At 41.0% G+C, this 19,875-nt stretch overlaps 1 protein-coding gene and 1 long non-coding RNA gene across 4 annotated transcripts in view; one reads left to right on the top strand and one right to left on the bottom strand.

Annotated features, from left to right (window-relative positions):
* LOC147031022 (uncharacterized) overlaps nucleotides 1-19,875 on the bottom strand; it is a 42,132-nt gene that overhangs the window by 5,216 nt on the left and 17,041 nt on the right. Inside the window, exons 5-11 of one of the 3 annotated variants that reach the window (XM_085875691.1) lie at nucleotides 18,366-18,416; nucleotides 17,573-17,749; nucleotides 15,229-15,268; nucleotides 9,945-10,069; nucleotides 7,684-7,720; nucleotides 3,927-4,021; nucleotides 1,420-2,252 (exon numbers count right to left, since the gene is read on the bottom strand). In XM_085875691.1, coding sequence (XP_085731817.1) covers nucleotides 2,224-2,252; nucleotides 3,927-4,021; nucleotides 7,684-7,720; nucleotides 9,945-10,069; nucleotides 15,229-15,268; nucleotides 17,573-17,749; nucleotides 18,366-18,416 — 554 coding nt within the window. In that variant the 3' untranslated portion in view covers nucleotides 1,420-2,223. Of the gene's footprint in view, nucleotides 1-1,419; nucleotides 2,253-3,926; nucleotides 4,022-7,683; nucleotides 7,721-9,944; nucleotides 10,070-15,228; nucleotides 15,269-17,572; nucleotides 17,750-18,365; nucleotides 18,417-19,875 lie in introns of those variants that run through there. The other 2 variants (XM_085875692.1, XM_085875694.1) reach the window with 2 other exon arrangements.
* Nucleotides 1-19,875, top strand: part of LOC147031023 (uncharacterized) — a 215,243-nt gene that overhangs the window by 184,856 nt on the left and 10,512 nt on the right. The window contains exon 3 of the long non-coding RNA XR_015056634.1: nucleotides 8,747-8,794. This is a non-coding gene — a long non-coding RNA (uncharacterized LOC147031023). The remainder of the gene's footprint in view (nucleotides 1-8,746; nucleotides 8,795-19,875) is intronic.

Below are 19,875 nucleotides of genomic sequence, written 5' to 3'. Positions count from 1 at the left end.
CTTCTTTGCTTCTCATTGATGAAGGGCTTTTTTCTGGCTTTGCACGACTTCAGCCCTGCCCCTCGGAGCCTGTTTCGAACCGTCCTCGCCATGCACTTCACCTCAGCTGCCATTTGCCATTTGCCATTCTTTTTGTAGGTCACTTGATGTCATCCTACGGTTGTTGAGTGACATTCGAATGAGTTGGCGGTCATCCCAGTCAGTGGAAAGTCGCTTTTACCCTCTGCCAGTCTGTTGCTTTGTTGTCACCAATGTCTGCTGCTTGACCTTGTTCTTATGACCCGCCGTCTTTGAAATTTTAAGGATGGAACAACGTGACACTTACTGTATCCCTCTGCCAGTAAAGCCAGAATTGAACCGTTCTTTTCCTCACTCAAAACTTTTCTTTTCAACTCTTTTGGCATGGTCAATAGTTATTTTTTGGTTCCAATTACTTCTGAGGTATTACTAGCACTGTTTTTGCCATCCAGCTGGTCCTATTGCAAGAGGATAGTGATGACCACAGCAGTGGTTTTTATACTTTTCCTTGTTAAATAAGATTCGGTTCAGGTGATGACCTCATCAGTACCTCACTAAGTAGAATGAGGTGTGCCTGTGATGGAATTCAACAGACACTGGAATGGAATGGCTGCCATACTGTAGAGATGCTGATTTAAATTTTTTTTGGAGTGGTCTCTTATTTTTTTCTCTTATTTTTGGTCTCGTAGTGGTCTCTTATTTTTTCCAGAGCTATATATATATATATTTTTTTCGAATAAGGCTCACTTGGCTGTGCTTGGATGTGTTTGAGTGTAGGGGAGTAGCAGCTGAAATGTGAATCCTATCCAGGTTCCTCCTGATGACTTCATCTTCACTCTTTGCCAGTTTGGGTTCATTCTGATCACTCGAATGCATGACTGCACCTATTTGGTCTTCCATTTGATTTGAATTGAATATTTTAATCCCATCCAAAATGCAATTGAATAATAATAAACGTCAGGGTTTATGGTCAGGTGTCCGATCAAAGTGGGACTGCATCAAAGCGGGACGTTTTGGGAACCTAGTCATCATTGCCAGTTGTTATAAAGTGGCAGTTGTAGTTGTGTCTCTTATTAATTATGTCGCACACCATTGCACAAACACCACACAAAACAAGTCCTGGTGAGTGTCTGCGATGTCTGATTGCTCTTTTTCTTGTTTATATTGTATTTATTATATTTACGTGTTCATTTCAGTTGTGATTTGTTTATTTCTGGCTGTGGTCGATCTTCCTCGATATTTTTTCTCAAAGTCCAGAAACCAAACCCCCCTCTTCCCATTGGCCCTTGATTTCCATAATTGCAGTTTTAACTATCGCTGCATTTTCCAAGAACCCAACCCCTGCAATATTGGAGTATTTACTGTATTTAATTTTTCAATTTTTTTCAATTATAATTATTTTTTTTCACTTTGCCCAGAACTCATTTTCACACGACATACCATTGACATTGACTTTATGCCACGCCTATACAATTTCAAGCATTGTTCACCTGCATTGTATTGGCAAATGTGATGTACATTCTCGATTTTAAATACATTTCATCATTGATGCATTGATCAAAATTATATTTTTAAAGTATTTTTGAAATAAAAATCAATCTTTTGTATCCTCAGGCCATGTCTCCATAGAAAATAACAAATTAATCAGATACTGCATTTCAAATGTGGAAAGGGCTACTTATTGAGATGGGGGGGAGCAAAAAGAAGCACAATTAAGAAGAAATCAAGAGATTAATGGAAGAAGAAGAGTAAGTTTGTCTGTGATTGATTTAAATGCATTTTTGAACGCAAAACGGAGAAGTCCAGCAGAGATTTGGTAGTCAACAAAGGGATGATGAGAGGATATCAAGGCAGACACAAAACCGTCTCCAGTTTTTCTGCATGAAAACTTCTTCCAAAATGTGTTCCTTTCATGCCAATGGATTATACCATGTGAGCAATATAACATCAACACAACTTCATCGAAGGCAAGAACGGCTTGCGCTTGAAAATTCAACACGGCGTACCCCTTTAAATGCGTTTCTCAACAGTTTCCTTTGGGAGGGGAAAATAACTGTGCAAACAACTCATGTCGAAAATAAATCCTCAACCATTAGAGGAAACAAAGGCAGAGAATTTGTCCTTCATTTAGAAACAGCAATAAATAAACTAATTCTGTGTACAGTACTGTGAAAAACAACACTCTGAACTTCGCACATAAATATTTTATAGTTTTGAGTCTTGTCTCCAGTTTTCTGCAAATACAAAAGTTGGGAAATTATTTTACACAGGAAATATCAATGACCTGTTTTTACTAACATTTGATTTGTTTAGGGTGTGGACAATAATTCACTCTTCATGATAGACACCATGGGATATTTAATGTCCACAAAGCAGAAGTCATTGCAAGTACACAAGTCAGAACCTTAAGGAATTATTAAGGCTTCACGTCCGAACCAAGGGACGGTGAGCTTTGTGATGCAATCCCAGATCTTGGAAGCACCAATCCGACAGTTTATATGTGGGTCGGAAATCGAATCTAGATGAGTGTGATGAAAGGTTGGGTGTGCTACATCTGAACCATTCTGTCAGACATGCAAGGGCTCTATATGTGAGTTTGAGTTGCACTGTCAATCAAAACACTACATGAGCATGTCTTTCTCCTTTCTCTTCGCAACATTTTCTCATATAGTCAATAAATAGATCATCTTAAACAATTGGCATATAAAGGGAGCTTATCATCAATCGACAGATTCTAATTATAAAATAATTCCTTTAAATTGGATAAACATTACCAATCAGACAAAGCATTAAGGACGACGAAGCTCTCCGACTCTCTGGAAAATCCTCTTTATCTATTTGCTGATGACTCCACCCTGTGCCATACCATCTGTCATCCCTCATATTGGCAAGCAGCAGCCTCTTCACTCTCTGCAGATCTGGATAAAATCACAAGTTGGTCCAACACATGGAACATGTCTTTCAATCCTGACAAATCTCACACTCTCACTGTGTCTCTCCAAAAGGACCGTCTCCAAACCCCCTACTCCCCCCCCCCCTCGTCTACTTTCTCAACAATCCTCTTGAAGAAGTCTTTTCATTCAAGCTTCTGGGTCTCACTATCTGCCATGATCTTTCCTTAGAAAGCCACATTTCCAAGCTGGCCTCCAAAGCCAGTCGCCGACTGCAAATCCTTCCTCAGCCCACCTGAGCTCCTGACCACGTAAGCTTTCATCTGCAGCCTGATGGAGTACTGCTCTCCCCTCTGAGCTGGTGCTCCCGCCTCTCACCTTTCTCGGCTTCACGCTGTGGAAATCAAGGCTGTTAGGATCATAGGTATCTCCCGCGATGAGGCTGAGTCTTTGGGTCTCTCACTTTCACCGCAGGCAGGTCACCTCCTCTCTGGCCTCGGCCCCCCTGCTCTGCCTGCGAGATGTCCCCCCAACCCCTCATATTACCGCAGGTTGCTCAAGGTCCACCAGCAACCCTCTTCTGGTGCAACTACCAAAATCAAGAATCACTGCTCACCTTCATTCTTTAATTCCTCTTTTTTCCTGTCTTCGGAACAAACTCCCACACTCTACTCAATCCCACTCTTCCTTCCAGGTCTTCAAAACATATGTTCACCACCACCTCTTGTCTTCCCCCATCCAAAACCATGATCTTTTCTACCCCCGTTAATTAACCCCAAACCCACCTCCTTCAAATTCTCTGCTTTCCTTCCTGAAAATCCCTGTGGTGTCCATCTTGTTTACCCAGTGTACCCCACCCCATCCCTCTCCCTTCCACAGATCTCCTGATGTCTCTGTTCCCCACTGTTTTGTCCTTCCCTCTCCTGCATCTCGTTATACGTTCTCTGTGTTAGCTATTGTATGAGCCTCGACATTGTATATTAAAAATAATTTAAAAACAATAAGTGCACCTCTTACCATACGTTGCCACAATACATGTCTCTCCATCGTTTCTTTTAATCTTTGCCAAGTATTCTGGTCTTGCCGTTACGTGTCTCATTGTTTCTGTTCTCCTGTCGTGAAAGTAATATGCGTGATGCCAACATAAGATACCATGCTTTTAAAAATGAACAAAACTTTATATAACGGTAGAATTGTTTTTCTGAGAAGGGCCATTGAAAGGTCCCTACAATAGTCTGCGAAGGGTCATCGAAAAGGTACCTGTCCACAACATGCTCAATAGAGCAGGGGACTTCAACACACGAGTCATATTGGAAGATACTCATTTTCCTTTTCATGACAAAATTGTGATGGACAATTCCTCATCAGTCTTACAACTGAAAAGGGTTTTATATTGTTAACACTCGCTTCCGAAAGAAAGAACGAAAACTATAGACTTGCATCAACGCAAATGGCAGCAAGCATCAGCGAGAGTGCTGGACTATCTTCTCGTTCACAGAAAGTGGATAAATCATGTGAAAGATGCCAAAACCAGATAATACTTTTATTAGTATTGAATCAGACCATCATATAGTTACTTCATACCTGGTGTTGGCTTAATGGTCAGGGTGGTCGGCTTGGGATCCTAGGATCCTGAGTACAAATCCCATTTTGCTATTGAATTAATACCAGGTGGGGTTGACTCTGCCTGTCATTCTTTTGAGGTCGGCAAAATAAGTGCAAACGTGCTGGTAACCTGTGTCGGAGTGGCGACCCGTCCAGGATTGTGTGCAATCGCTAAGGAGACTGCTTCGGTTGCACCAACGCTCTGCACAGAGTATGGTCCCAATGGATGGATGGTATAGCTACTTCAACTATCAAACTCAGCCTGAGGAAGAGTAAATCTCTGCCGAGGTAAACGCAATTTTAATTGGTGGGCCCTCAGAGTAAATGCAGAATTGCAGAAGGAGTATGCTTTAGAAATCCATAACCAGTTCCAGTGTCTTGTGAAAGATACAAAAGAAACACCAACAGGACGATGTGACCATTTTCTCCGAGCTAACCATGACAAGCAGCAAGAAAACTTATCCTAAACAGAAAGAAAGCTAATAAGAATTATCTTCATAAAAATCCCGGAGTAGCGAAAGTAAGATAAAATACCAAACAATTTTATGAAGCTCGTCATTGCGATACAAAAGGAAAGCAACTGTCTCAAATACGAACAGGCGAAGAAGGCCTGAAGAAAAGAGTACAACGATGCCTGGGAGAAGGACCTCAGCAAGAAAATTGAAGAAGTAGAGAAAGCACATATTAACTGTTAGCATGAAAGGATTTGGCAACTCATAAACAACATTAGCAGAAGTACAGTGAGGCTTCCCACAACGGTTGTATTCGACGAAGTACCGATGCGGAAAGGATTAAGAACTGGTACTCTCATTTTCAGAATCTCCTTGGCATCTCATCGACGATAGACAACAATTAGGAGGAAGTCAAAACTGTTTTAGAAGACATTGTCATCAAGGTGGTTTGAAGAATATAACAAACGGTCTTTAGCAGTAGGAAAGAGTAGTGGTGAAGATGGTATACCACCAGAACTTCTTAAATGGTGTGATGTTGACACTATCATTGTCGACTTTTGTAATGCTGCACCAACAGAAGAAAAGAGGCCTAAATAAGCAATGACCCATCTTAAGTATAGTCCCCATTCCAAAATCAGGAAAACTTGTTCTTGGAAGCGACTATCGTGGTATTAGCTTATCTCAATCGTTGCTGAGATCTAAAATCAAAGGATTTTGAACTGAATCAATCCTGCTCTTGATCAACACCCGGAGTCAAGCCAAATGGATTTTGGGTCGAAAGGACAACAGTTTGACACATTAATGTGCCGCGAAGGCTAATATAAGGAATTCGTGTCCACAACCTTCCCGCGATAATGACATTCATTGACTTTCGAAAAAGCCTTTGACGCCATCCATTGTGGCAAGATGAGGAAGATCCTATCGGCATATGGAATTCCTGATCAACTTGTGAAGGCGTTTTTAAATATGTATATGGTCTGAACATCAAAGAAAAAAAGAGCTGTATGGTTTTACATGTCTCAGGAATGCTGGGCACTAGTACCGCCACAAACACAAACCTTTTTCCAACCTTGTACTCTGGACACCGAATCGTGGAAGTCCAAAGAAGAACAGACTAACTCAACTACATCAACCTGTTGAAGAAGGACACAGTCCTGGAGATGGAGAAACTGCACACAGCAATGCTTGATCAAGAGGACTGAAAGCTGAGAATCAATGTCATCTGAATTTGGCCTAAGAGCAGACTAGAAAAGAAGTATAGGAATTGTTATGGCAAGGTGCCCTCTGTGTGATCGCTTTCCTGTTTGCAGGATGACAAGCCGTGATTGTTAACTACAAACATCGCACCTTATTTTATTAGAATGCCATCTTGCCATGCTTGAAACCACCCAAAAATTATCTTGGTGTTCTCCACCTCTTCCCTTTATAAGGAGGGTGAGGTCTCATGGCACCAAGCTTCTGCCCTGCCTTGATCATGATACTCCTCAGCTAACTCTCTCAAGCCTGGTGTTGGCTTTGTGGTTATGGTGGCTGGCTTGTGATCCAAGGGTCCTGAGTTTAAGCCCTGTTGGCCACTGAATTAACACCAGGTGGGAATGACTCAGCTTGTCATCCTTCCAAGGTTGGTGAAATGAGCACCATTGTACTGGTAGAGTAGGGGCAATGCATCAGTGGCATAGCCATGTCCCTAACCAATGCTGCAACGAGTAGGCACAGGCTGCACACGTGTGTGTGTGTGTGTGTGTGTGTGTGTGTGTGTGTGTGTGTGTGTGTGTGTGTGTGTGTGTGTGTGTGTGTGTGTGTGTGTGTGTGCGTGCGCGCGCGCACATGCCAACTCTCCCCACTCTCCAACTTGTTCACATTTGATAAACACATTGTTGTTTTGTGTATGCATTCAAACCTCGATTGTATGTTTAAATGTCATCCCATGGGCCTCCCTGTATGTGAATTTATTGTTTTGTCATTGAATCTCAGGAGGACAGAAGATTGGGACCATACTCTGTGCAGAGCATTGGTGCTGCCGAAGCAGTCTCCTTGGATATCGGGCACACTCTTGAACGGGTCGCCACTCCGACACAGGATACCAGCATGCTGGCACTAATTTTGCCGACCTCAGAAGGATGACAGGCCGAGTCAACCCCACTTGGTATTAATTCAACAGCTGAATGGGATTTGAACTCAGAACCCTAGGATCCCAAACCCACCACTCTTACCATTAAGCCAACACCAGGAATTTTGAATCTCAGGGAATGAGAATAAAACGTAAGTGCATAGTTGATTAAACACATGAAATGGCCATTGAGACCACCTCGTCTTTGTGAAACTCCCCTCCCAACAATCTTGATGATTGGCAAGCAATCCTCTCTAACATGTGTCCCATGTGGTGGAGACAGGTATAAGAGAGGAGATAGGTGGGGTGTGGTGGTAGAGTGGGCAGGGTGTGATTGGAGAAACTGCAAAGTGGAAGATACTACAAATAATGCGGCTTGTCCAGGATTTGAACCCAGAACTTTCAGCACCCAAAACAGGAATCTTCCCTCAAGACCAAACAACAGTTAAAAAATAATTAATCAATCACAACCGTTCTCGTGGTTGTACATCTAAATTATACAGTATAATCATAGTAATAATAATATTGGAGACTCGGTTATAAAACAGCCAATAAATGAACTTTAAAGAGCGAGAAACATTGCATTAATATTTACAAACAAACGAACCTGTTCTCTGTCGTTTTTGTCCTCAATGGAAGATTCACTGTTGGGGGAGAAGAGGGGGAAAGGAGGGGAAATAATTCAACAGTTTGTTGTGTGTGTGTACCTGTGCATGTTTGTACACCTATAATGTTAAGGTCAACAACCCTCACAGGCAGCAACTAGACCCGTACTCGGTAGAGCGCGTACCTCCGCCAGGCTGAATAGTTTACGTTTTGTATCCCACTGATAGTCTGGATCTGGATCCGGACCTGAAACCAAATCAAATCGGCTTGTTCTTGTCACATAGTGAAAAATCACTTTAAAAATTCTCATATCCAGATCCGGATCTTCACCAAAATCTAAACGTTTTGCACTTGTCACACACCCAACCTGTCCACCAAGTTTCGTCCGAATCCGTCCATAACTTCTTGAGATACCATGCTCACAAACAAAAAAGACAGTTGACATAATCTCTGTCCACTTTTGGTGATGGAGGTAATTACAGACATATTCTGCCCGCACGACACACGGCATTCTCAGTACGCAGACTCTACCTACCATTATACCCCTCGGACCTCGATACACAATAAATAATAATAAATGTTCAACACATTCCTATCGCTGTCACATCAGAAACCGACACGAGTCCATTATCTACACTCAGACGTCGCCTCGCCATCTCCTCGAGGTTAAACCGATCACTTCTCTTGTTTTAAGAAATATATTCAAGAGAACGAGTTATTGTGCATTGTGCTTGGCAAATCTGATTCTTGATGTACAAATGCATGTCTATCTGTCACAGAACCCTGTTCGTCAATGAGCCAGTAGGGTTAGTCGGTACCATCTGGGGGGAATAATTCTCATCGTGATTTCTGGCAATGTATATAACTCAAGAGTTAGAAAATATATGATAGCATTGCATCGGTGGTAGCAGTTTGTGTGTTATCACCCTGTTTATATGCCAACCCTTAAAGAAGCTTTTGTGCAAAATGGCCAGTACAAGGTAAGACATCCTACTTCAACTTAACAACATTTTTTTTTTTATCAGTCAAACATTAACATTGAAATTTGTCTCACCTTTTGCTAGGATCATTTGCTTCTCAACAAAACGTGCTGAACATGCCAAGGTTGAAAGGTATGTCATTGGTGACACTTATATATCAGTGTCTATTTCCTGTGTGATAAATCATTCCGCCTTTAGAAAAGTATTTGTCTATCATTTACTGTGGAAAGTAAATAAAAGTTCTGGAACAATATAATTACATGGGTGTTTCGCAAATTTATTAAAAAATCCAAAAATCTAAATTTGTTTTTTGTATGTTGTATATTAAGGTCAGGAGAGCAGCCAATGTTACCCCCTCCCCCCCCCCCCCCAAATGAAAAAAAATACCTAATTTTGATGGATTTATGTAGTTTGGTCAATGTCATGATATTTTCCCTGTTGTTATTGAAGGATACTTTCCAAGAATCTAACAAAGGTAAATGATAGCATGTTCATGAACAAGATTAATGTTTTTTCCCTGTAATTTCTCAAAAAATACAAAATTTCAGGGATTAAGATACTCAACAATGCACATATGAAGGTATCAAACACCCATATTACACAATATATACCAACAAGACAGTCGCAAGATAGTTAATCTTGTGCAATCTGATGAATGAGTCAAAGGTGAAAATTAAACACAATCTTCTGTTGTGGGGCATAAAATTACAGAATATAAACACAAATGTGTTCCACACTAACAAGGCCATTACCCAGGCCCAATGTGTTGCTGATAAATATATTATCTTATGAGCCAAAGACGGGTCCTTTATAGTTTCTAAAACAACTCTGATCATATGCACTGATTGTAAGTGATATAAAATGTTCAAGATGAACTTAAAAATCATAATCATTATCCCATTCTTCAATATCCTCATCTAAACTTTCCACCATCGTCTGACTCAAAGATGGATGCCTGGTTCTCACAGTCTGGCAGTCTGCACTTATCAGTGCATTTCAGTCCGTTTGACAAACACACACATTTTGGTGGTGAACACTTCCTTTTACAATTGCGGTTACTTCCTTTTACAAAATGTGGTTACTAAACGGCTAATAACACACAAAAGGATACCACCAATGCAATGCTATCATATAGGGTTTGACTGTAGAGATGTATACCCTGCCAAAAATTATGATTAGCATTATTCCTCTCGGATGATACCGGTGGCCAAAAATTACCGGGTCTGGCTCATTGCCTCTGTGGTTCCTCACATTGTCATGATGCTTTAAAATCAGTCCCCACCATAAATTGCTGTGGAATTGGTGTCTACTTTTCCTGTCTGGTTCTTCAACACTCTTTCCATGTTTGTTGGTCCAAGCTTGCAAGTTGTTTTTGACTTCTTTCCACGAGAGTGATACACTTGGTTCCTGCACAATAACAACACGACCACAACTCTTATCAGCATTATGATCTCAACGATGTAAAAGTCATCAAGTGGTTTATGTGTTCCTGGCAATGTGGCAAATATTACATTTTCTTTTTCTCATGGGATTCTGGGGTTCCATATTCATTTTCAGGCCAATGAGGGATGGAATATTACATTAATTTTGTTTTCGAAGACGTTTGTTTTTTTTGACCGTGGAACAGATTTGTACATCGATTTCATGGAGCAACCAGGAACCTCTGACGTCACATATCCTCTGGCCCCCTAGACTTGGTGAATTGGAACATTCATGATTTTCCAGCAAACAATCTGATATCATGATCCATTCAAAAACCTTTGCTTCTCGGAAACATTTTCTGGGGTTTACATGTTTAGGATTTTCATCTGAACCGATGGCCCATGATGTTGCGAACATAGGTTCATATCCCATTGACTCACTCTGTGTATCTGTCTATTTCCTAGTCCCTCCAAGTAATTATTCCTGTACATGCTACACAATGTGTCTTCGATCAATGTTGTAAAAATAATAGATGTAATAAATTGGGAACCTCAGTGATGAAACTTTATTAAAAGAGCTTGTAGGTGTATTGTGCGGACAGGAACATCAACAAGGATTAATAAAAAGGTTGGACATGGGATTTCAAAGTTTACCCTTCGGAGGCTGAGAACCAAGCAATCAGGATGTGCAGGAGTGTTTTAAAAGTTTGGGTTTTTGGGGATACATCGTCGAGGCTGCTGGAAGTGCTAGTATTACTTCACTGAATGGATCAGAATGCAATGGAACAAAAGGAAAGAGAAAGAGAGAGAGAGAGAGAGAGAGAGAGAGAGAGAGAGAGAGAGAGAGAGAGAGAGAGAGAGAGAGAGAGAGAGAGAGAGAGAGAGAGAGAGAGAGAGAGAGAGAGAGAGAGAGAGATAGATAGATAGATAGATAGATAGATAGATAGATAGATAGATAGATATAGATATATATATATGAAACAAGAACGGCAGTGTTGAAGGCCGGCACAGGGGGAGGCAGACAAATAATGGGTGTGGGGAGGAATTGGTGCCAGAAGAGTATGCATAGGATGGACAAGATGGATACAAAAGTGATTAAACACAAGAAACTTTAGACACTCTCACGAAGGAAAACTGGACATTTTGAAGGGGGAGGGTTTGTGGTGGGGGCGGGAGGGGGGGGGGGGGGGGTGGGGGTTAACGTGGGAAGAAAACATCATGGTTTTGGAATGGGGATGATCTGAGATGGTGGTGAACAGCTGAATTGAAGACCTGGAGGGAAGATTGAGGTTGAAGATAATGTGGAAGTTGGTTCCTCAGGTGGGAATAAAGAAGAACAAATGAGTGGAGGTGAGCAGTGGTCCTGGATTTAGGTAGTTTCACCGGAAGAGGGTTTATGGTTAATCATCTGAGCCCTGCAGAATTTTTTTTTGGGGGGGGGGAGCAGCACGGAAAGAGCAGAGGGGACAAAACTAGAAAGGAGGCGGTCGAAGACAGAGAGACCACCGACCTGTCTGTGATAGTGAAGTGACAGGCCCTTCGACTCAGCTTCATTGCGGGATATTCCAATAATGTGAAAGGCATTGGTTTCCACGGCATCAAGCTGAGAAAGATGAGACACAAGGGAGCCAGCCCAGATCAAATCGCTCAAAAAGTTGATGTCTTGTATCCTGTACTGCAAAAACTCCCGATGATGTGGGTCCATACAAGGCTTTTGGACAGACTGCAGATGGACAAGTTCTACCCGACCTCCTCGATCATCCCTGTCAGTGAGTGGACTTTGAACCTGGTGGGATTACCATAGCTGAACATAGCAGGTTTGGTGATTTTATTAAATGGACATCTGCAATTGGAAAGACTATGCCAGCATTACGAACATTCAGGGAGACTTCCCAGAGGGAGACGCCATATATGGTTTGGGTGTTTCTTAACAACTTTGGGAAGATAAGATCTGGGGCTTGTCAGTGCACAGGGTATCTTTTAAAATGATGATATTTACGATAATCATGCTTGAAAGGAAGGGTTGGGTGTGAGTGAGAGCTGTATGCACTGCGAGGACTGTTATAAATATATATTGTTTGCTTGGTTCCAGGGCCAAAACAGAAATTATACGAGATTTTTGCATCCATTGGGTAAAAGCAGAATCGTGTGTCTGTGTGTGTGTGTGTGTGTGTGTGTGTGTGTGTGTGTGTGTGTGTGTGTGTGTGTGTGTGTGTGTGTGTGTGTGTGTGTGTGTGTGTGTGTGTGTGTGTGTGTGTGTGTGTGTGTGTGTGTGTGTGTGTGTGTGTGTGTGTGTGTGTGCGTGTGTATATGTTATATCCACTGCCACCACTCGCTTGTCCTAACATGGTATGAACTCGACACCTCTCATCCATGAACATTCTTGTATTTCCTATATTTCCATGAGTCCGATTTGCATTCAGGAACTCCTCAATTATAGTGAACCATCTTCAAATTGCCACTCTTTCGTTTAAATGCTGAAAACTGTTTAAAAGACTATCTGAATGACAGATTGCACGCTTGCAAAAGCATGGTAGAAGTGCCCGGCAAGTAGAACCGAGTCATTGAATACGTACACGCATGTGCAAAAGGTGTTGCATGTGCCAAATGCCTCGTTAGCATTCACGCATCATTTATAAAGTTGCGTACTATTTAGAAAATGTCCAATCTTCATCCCATCTGTGTCCTTTATGCATTATGAAGTGAACCGTGCCGTGCCACAGTGAATCAGACCGTGGATGTTTGTAGCAAACATGAACCTCAACAAACCATGAATCTTTTCAGACCTTGAAAAAAATCACAAACTGGTCAAACACTTGGAATATGTCGTTCAATCCTGCCAAATCTCGTACTCTTATTATCTCTCTCCGAAAGGACCTTCTGGCAAACCGCCTCATCTACTTTCTCAACAATCCCCTTGAGGAATTTCAGTCATTCAAACTCCTGTGTCTCACTATCAGCCATGGTCTTTCTTGGGAAAACCACATGTAGAAGTTGGCCTCCAAAGCCAGCCAATGACTGGGTACCTTTTCAGGTACAAAGGACGCATGATCCAGGATCAGTTGGGTATGACTGGGAGGGGTGATTATAGAGAGCGAGGGGTTGGAGGACACAGGATTTATAAGCAAACACAGAGAGAAAAAGAAAACACAGAATCGTGTACCATGTAGGTAACTACCAGCGTCCAAAGAGTCTAAAACTGCTTGAATATTTTACGAAAATCCATGGTGAGCTGCATAATCAGGTTTTGGGCAGCCATGTACGAGGGGTCATTTGGAAAGTTTTGGGAATTAAAATACTCTTGATAGTCAAAGAATGCCAACACTTCTCCATTTTGAATTGATAATCATGAAAATACTTTTTTTTTCTTCTTGTTTATGTACTACTACCGTTACATGAACAGAAACAATTCCATCTTCTCTTGGGGTCGGCCGAGACGAAGTCTTTGGCCAAAGTCTTTCACGAACTGGCTGACCTGGCCTGATGTTCAACTGGAGCAGATTTGGGCAGGTAGTTGTAATTTTTTTTTTTTTTTTTTTTTTTTTTTTTTTGTATACCTTGGTCGAGGCTCGTATGAGAGCTAACACACAACTCACAGCAAGGAGGCATGAGACAAGAGGGGCGGGAGTGGAAGGGACAAAACATTGGGGAACAGAGACAGGTGAACTGTTGAAGGGAGAGGGATGGGGATGGGACGGGGAACATGGCGAGGGGAAGATGGACATTAAAGGGACTTTCAGGAAGGAAAGCAGGAGAATTGAAGGAAGTGGGCTTGGGTGGATTATCGGGGGTAGAAAAGATCGAGGATTTGGATGGGGGAAGATAAGAGGTGGTGGTGAACAGCTGTTTTGAAAGCCTGGAGGGAAGAATGGGAAAGAATAGAGTGAGGAAGTTTATTCCAAAGGCGGGAAAAAAGAGGAATGAAAGAGTGAAGATGAGCAGTGATTCGTGATTTTGGTAGTTTTACCAGAAGGGGGTTGTTGGCGGACCTTGAGCGCCCTGTGGAAATGTGGTTGGGACAAATCACAGAGAGAGCAGGGGGGCAAGGCTGGAGAGGAGTCGGTAGAAGACAGAAAGACCACCGACCAACCTGCGGTGATTGAGTGAGAGGCCCAAAGACTCAGCTTCATTGCGGGAGATGCCAATGATCTTAAAAGCCCTGGTTTCGACAGCGTGAAGTCGAGAAAGGTGGGAGGCAGGAGCACCAGCCCAGAGGGAGAGCAGTACTCCATCAGGCTACGGACAAAAGCTTTGTAAGTGGTCAGGAGCTCAAGAGGGCCGAGGAAGGACTTTGCACGACGGAGGATTCCCAGTCGGCGACTGGCTTTTGAGGCAAGGTTGGAAATGTGACTTTCCCAGGAAAGGTCATGGCAGATAGTGAGACCCAGAAGCTTGAAAGAAAAGACTTCTTCCAGAGGATTGTTGAGAAAGTGGATGGGGGGGTTTTGTAAACGGTCCTTTCGAAGAGACATAGTGAGAGTGTGAGATTTGTCTGGATTGAAAGACATGTTCCACGTGTTGGACCAGTTTGTGATTTTATCCAGATCTGCAGTGAGCGAAGAAGCTGCTGCTTGCCGGTCTGAGGGATGACAGATGGTACGGCAGAGGGTGGAGTCATCGGCAAAGAGAAATAGAGGATTTTCCAGAGAGTCCGAGAGATCATTGATGAAAACCAGAAAAAGAACAGGGCCCAGAACGCTACCTTGAGGAACTCCAGCCTGCACAGGAAGAGGGGATGAAAGAACTCCATTTAGGGCCACACGTTGATTTGATTAGTGTCAAGGTGATAACTGACCTACTCTTAATGGAAGACACCGTGGGATCTTTAAGAACACCAACTAATGCTGGCAGACGGGAAACCAAGTTTAACATCTATCTGATGGACGGCAAGCTTGTGGTGCAGTGCCTGGCCTGATAAACAAACACCAATCTGACAGTTTTATAATCGGGTCGGGAATCAAAACCAGACAAGACAGCTCATGGAGAGTATGCTCTGAATTCTCCTGTCGGCCCTTCAATTCAACTAATTTTTCACATAATAATCACAGCATATGTAATCCGTATATTCCTGTAAGCCCTGTGGAGTTAAACACTTTACGGATAGCAATTATCCATTGTGATTTTCAGAGCACAACTCGGACTCACCTTGTTTGTTTCTGGATGGATGTTTTCGGTGGCATGTTTTCTGAGAGGGAGAGGAAGAGGGAGGGATAGTGAAAAAAAATAGGACCATGGGAGCTGAAGCTCACCTGGATCAGGAGCAAGAGTCAATGATGTCATAAAATATCGAAATTTTGTTCATGGTCACATGATTGGTTCAATTGACGCCCTCTCGATGCTGATTGCAGTGATGCATGTTTACAGGTTACAGGTCATGTTTTTACAGGTTACAGGTCATGTTTTTACAGGTTAGAGGTCATGATTTTACAGGTTTCAGGTCATGTTTTTACAGGTTACAGGTCATGATTTTACAGGTTTCAGGTCATGTTTTTACAGGTTACAAGTCATGATTTTACAGGTTTCAGGTCATGATTTTACAGGTTACAGGTCATGTTTTTACAGGTTACAGGTCATGTTTTTACAGGTTACAGGTCATGTTTTTACAGGTTTCAGGTCATGATTTTACAGGTTACAGGTCATGTTTTTACAGGTTACAGGTCATGATTTTACAGGTTTCAGGTCATGTTTTTACAGGTTACAGGTCATGTTTTTACAGGTTTCAGGTCATGTTTTTACAGGTTTCAGGTCATGATTTTACAGGTTTCAGGTCATGATTTTACAGGTTTCAGGTCATGATTTTACAGGTTTCAGGTCATGATTTTACAGGTTTCAGGTCATGTTTTTACAGGTTTCAGGTCATGTTTTTATAGGTTACAGGTCATGTTTTTATAGGTTACAGGTCATGATTTTACAGGTTACAGGTCATGTTTTTACAGGTTTCAGGTCATTATTTTATAGGTTACAGGTCATGATTTTACAGGTTCAGGTCGTGATTTTACAGGTTACAGGTCATGATTTTACAGGTCATGTTTTTACAGGTTAGAGGTTATGATTTTACAGGTTTCAGGTCATTATTTTATAGGTTGCAGGTCATGTTTTTCAGGTTACAGGTCATATTTTTACAGGTTACAGGTCATGATTTTGCAGGTTACAGGTCATGATTTTATAGGTCAGAGGTCACAATTTTACAGGTTGCATGTCATATTTTTACAGGTTACAGGTCATGATTTTATAGGTCAGAGGTCACGATTTTACAGGTTGCATGTCATATTTTTACAGGTAACAGGTCATGATTTTATAGGTCAGAGGTCATGATTTTATAGGTCAGAGGTCATGATTTTACAGGTTACATGTCATATTTTTACAGGTTACAGGTCATGATTTTATAGGTCAGAGGTCACGATTTTACAGGTTGCATGTCATATTTTTACAGGTAACAGGTCATGATTTTATAGGTCAGAGGTCATGATTTTACAGGTTATATGTCATATTTTTACAGGTTACAGGTCATGATTTTATCGGTCAGAGGTCATGATTTCACAGGTTACAGGTCATGTTTTTACAGGTTACAGGTCATGATTTTATCGGTCAGAGGTCATGATTTCACAGGTTACAGGTCATGTTTTTACAGGTTAGAGGTCATGATTTTACTGGTTACAGGTCATGATTTTACAGGTTGCAGATCATGATTTTGACTGAAGGCATGGCTGTGCTGCTGATGTAACATCCCTTTTAGGTTATGGCAGGCATTTTAGTGTGTTAGGCCTGATTTCAACCTGTTAGTGAGCGCAGATTTTGACGAGGTCAATACACCTTCATGAGACATCCGATATGAAGCTTGCAGCCAAATTTCATCAAAATCATGTGTTTGGTTAAAGCGATAATGACTGAAGTGTTTTTTACAGACTAACTCACTGATTCACTTACCTACGGACACTGCTCGATCACATAAGCTCAACGGACTAAAATCAAGATGAGCTAAAAATGAACTTTTTCCAAGATTTTTTGCTTTTTCTACTCTAATGGTGAATCATTATAAATGTGAAGTTATCTGAGAATATGTCATTTATTGGAAGATATATCCATTTTAATAATCCACACTAGTTGTATCTTGACCTTTCAACAACTGGTTTAAATGCAAAAGCAAGTTGTAATATCATATAAAAAAATAAACGCAAGAGAAAAATATTTTGTCCATTTACATTGCAGGAATATATATATATATATATATATATATATATATATATATATATATATATATATATATATATATATATATATATATATATATATATATATATATATATATATATATATATATATATATATATATATATATATATATATATATATATATATATATATATATATATATATATATATATATATATATATATATATATATATATATATATATATATATATATATATATAAATTATACTGTATATGTATAACATATAATGCAACTTTTAATGAGAAATACCGCACCTTTGTAAAAGCAGAATTTCCTACTAACTAAGACGATAGTTGTAATGAGGAGGAATCCCAACAGAAACAATCCTACTCCCATTAATGTCCAGAGAAATTCCCATGAAGAGGTAATGGTCGGCTTTGTTGTTGAAGGTGTAAGGAATGTTTGGGTTTGGTCATCTTCAGATCCTCCTGCTGGACAAAGAAAAATATTACAACAACAGCGAGAATTGCTTTGCAATGCATGTCCCCAATCAATGTGATATTTTATAAGTTCAAAAAGGATATAAATCTGTGAAAATTTGACTAAACATCCTGAAACTCGAACTAATTCTGTAACTTATCATAATAAAGCAATGTACCAAGTTTCAGTTGAATATGTTGAAGGGTATGGGGAAAAAAGTCTGAAAAACCACAGATAGAACGGACAGACGTAAACCTTTAGTTTCCTCCGGTGAAACTGGAAGGGGACTGCAGCTCGAGGCAAGTACTCAGATGGGAATGTGAAACATCCAACCAACTGTTCTCGGAGTTAAAGGAAAATGGAGATCTAGCGAACACGATTTGTAACTCCTGCTATCGAAAATTATCTGGGGTCATTATTGAGTGATGTACGAGTATGTCCGTTTTATGACCTGATGGGCAAGTATGGGTCATTACAAGGGACGAAAACCGAAGGCAATCGTTTTCTTAAGTTACGAGTTTAAACGCAGCAGAACAAGTGCACAGATTTGCATTAACAGTGAAAGACCACAGGTCCATGTTCTGTGATCGTTTTTGTGTTTCTCAACCTTGCTCAGAGCACATTCACCTGATGTTTGATTCTTTTCACTCGGGGGTATCCCGCTCGCTTGGATCTTTTCTGTGTGATGGACATGTAGGAGGGATTTGCACATCACAGTAAACAATTAACAGGATCTTAATGTCATGAACATGCAAGTGATTTCAGAGAGTTTAGTTTTAATATAGAAGTCAAGACTCATGAAAAAGCTGTATGTCATTGTTGTCACTTCAGTCAAACACCTTCACACTTTGCATGTCGATCTTCACCAAGCAGTTCAGATCTAGTGAAGGTCAATGACCAATAAGAATAAACGATTAAATACATAAAAGCTCTTTATGAAATTTTTAAACTTTCAAGACACGATCCGAGCAGAGCATTTGGTGACTCAATTGTGAATGGCAGCTTCTGAGGAGTCGAACTGGAGAGCAAATCTCAAGTTCTTGTTCATTCAACTGGCATTCAAAACATTCTACGAATGAGTGTCACTAAAACCAAAGTCGTTTGATCGATCAATTTCCAACCAGAACAGTTGGGCATATTACAAACTCGAGTTTATTGAAGGGACGAACACAAAGCAACGCACTGACGTTGCACTGCACAAAGCAAATGGTTACTCGCTCTTCTCTCTACTCCCTTCACTACCCACCCCACAACCTCCCCCAACTCCCCACCATATTCACTGCTTTACCATTGAAAACTCAGTCCAATAATATTTCCAAAAGCTCCTCCCTCTTGAAACTACTCGTAAGTCCTAGATGGTTCTACATCCAGAAACCATGAGAAATTGATTGTTTCGGTGAGATGTTTCCAAATCCATTGTAAATGAAAATAATAGATTGCAGAGCTTCGAACGATTGCGATTAACTCGTTAACAGCCAGAAATTTGCCAAACTTTCGCGATCTTTCCACAAGCTAAGATAATGTAACATCATCTAGCGTGAACACATCACAGTTTCACAACATGCTGTACTTACAATTAGCGTCTAGCCTCAACAAACATTATAAAGCAACCAGCATTAAAGGCCCTGTCACACCTTGATGTTTTAGCCAGCGTATGGCAAGGTATCAAAATGTATGTAAAACGCTGGCGTACCCTGAACTATTGATGTTTTTTCCAATTTTGGACGTATTTATAACGACTTGGACGTATGCATAACGTATTAGTCACGTACACAGAACGTTTCGATAACATATAGATAACTTATACCAACGAATGCTGAGCATGTTGTCTGCGTTCACAACCTATGCCCAACGATAGTCTAACTTATGCATAGTACGCGGCAGCGTATCGCCGACGATCACGTGGCGTAGCCTATTAAAAGGCTGCGGCTCGACGATTCAAATCATAACCGCACTAGACATCGAAGTGTCAAGCCGCTGTCACACCTTGACGTTTTAGCCAGCGTATGCCGATGTATGAAAAATTTGCCGAATACGCTGGCACACGTCGAATACGTTATGGGTAAGTTTTGTATACGTTAAGAGCACGCTGAAGCACGCTGACGCACGCTGGCATACGTCGTAGTACGCCGAGTAC

This window comes from Eptatretus burgeri, chromosome 3 (assembly GCF_056783735.1).
Source record: "Eptatretus burgeri isolate ZD-2024b chromosome 3, Ebu_testis_v1, whole genome shotgun sequence".
Lineage (NCBI taxonomy): Eukaryota > Metazoa > Chordata > Myxini > Myxiniformes > Myxinidae > Eptatretus > Eptatretus burgeri.
Note: the sequence above shows the minus strand (reverse complement) of the source record. Positions and strands in the feature narration are given on the sequence as shown.